The sequence below is a fragment of the Lottia gigantea genome (assembly GCF_000327385.1).
Source record: "Lottia gigantea unplaced genomic scaffold LOTGIsca_98, whole genome shotgun sequence".
In the NCBI taxonomy this organism is placed as follows: domain Eukaryota; kingdom Metazoa; phylum Mollusca; class Gastropoda; family Lottiidae; genus Lottia; species Lottia gigantea.
The window spans coordinates 541,753-542,966 of NW_008711162.1; the positions used below are offsets into that span (position 1 = coordinate 541,753).

Consider the following 1,214-nt stretch of genomic DNA (forward strand, 5'->3'; position numbering starts at 1 on the left):
TGTTCAAAAGTGGTTTTACTTTGACGTACATCTTCCACCAGAGCCAATTTCTCATGGACAACCATTTACGAATGTTCTTCTGGATAACAGACAGACCAATTCTGAAAACAATATATTCGTACTTAATTCGGTCTTGTGACCATACATTTGATGCATTGAGACAGTATCGAATTCGTCATATCGTGATGCCTTCATTAGTGCGGAAAAAAACGGAAAATAAATTCCCGATTATGCTCATACGAGGGCAATGTGTTCAATCCAGCCAACACCAATTAATGATATTAAAGATAATTTTGAATAAGTAATTTTATAAGTACCGTTGATCACAAAGTTTCTTATATGCCTTCCTCATCAAGTAACCTCTGATGTGAGCTTGGAACATGGAAATAATGGAACTTAATCTTTCATCACGAAGATCTTCAAGATAACCTAAAACACCAGCTTTGAAGAAGACTTTCGTGGTACCAAGCTTGTATTCAGCAGTGTCCATTTCCAAAGCCAGAAGAATCTTGGTAGCAACTGTTTTACCATCAACAAAACCATCAGGAATAGCATTGGGAGCCAAGATTGAGTATCTGAAAAACACACGGAGAGGTGTAAATCCGTCTATTTTTTGTCTGTAGCTAATAAAACATAATTGTGATCCAGAAAATAAGTCTCTAAATACCTCCATTTTCTTGACTGGCTATGTCCATGTTCTTCAATGTGTTAAAAATTTCAATTATAGTATTTACCTTTGCTTGAACTCTCCATACACAATTCTATTGGGAAATCCCTTTCTACAAATACGGATACCTTCCAATACACCATTACATTGAAGCTGGTGAAGAACCAAATGAGCATCGACCTCACCAGGTTGTTTAAATTCATTAGGAATAATACAACGTACAAAATGAGGATGAGTACTGTACAAGTTCTTCATCAATTTATTCAAAGATTCCTGAAAGATAAACAATGTTTGCATGATAAGCAATATCATTCGAGTGGTTTCGTGAACTTCTCTTTTGTAGTCGATTACACTCCGAAGCGCCAAAATGTGGTGTAACTTCAAACGTCTCATTTTGTATGCGGTGTTACGATCAGTTGTGTAGCGAGCATTTCATTGACGCCGGGCCATCCGAGCACCTCGGCTTCCATTTTGTATATTAGAGGGTACTAGTTTCGGTGGGGGTCTGGAAATTTTTTCCAATCTAGGAAGGCGGAGAATGCATCTA

At 37.5% G+C, this 1,214-nt stretch overlaps 1 protein-coding gene across 1 annotated transcript; it reads right to left on the bottom strand.

Annotated features, from left to right (window-relative positions):
• Window positions 1-736: 736 nt before the first annotated feature.
• On the bottom strand, window positions 737-940 carry LOTGIDRAFT_60514 (hypothetical protein; the record flags this gene model as incomplete). The annotated part of the gene is made up of 1 exon (XM_009069030.1): window positions 737-940. A coding segment is annotated over one exon (204 nt), but the record flags the coding sequence as incomplete, so codon positions are not given.
• Window positions 941-1,214: the final 274 nt, after the last annotated feature.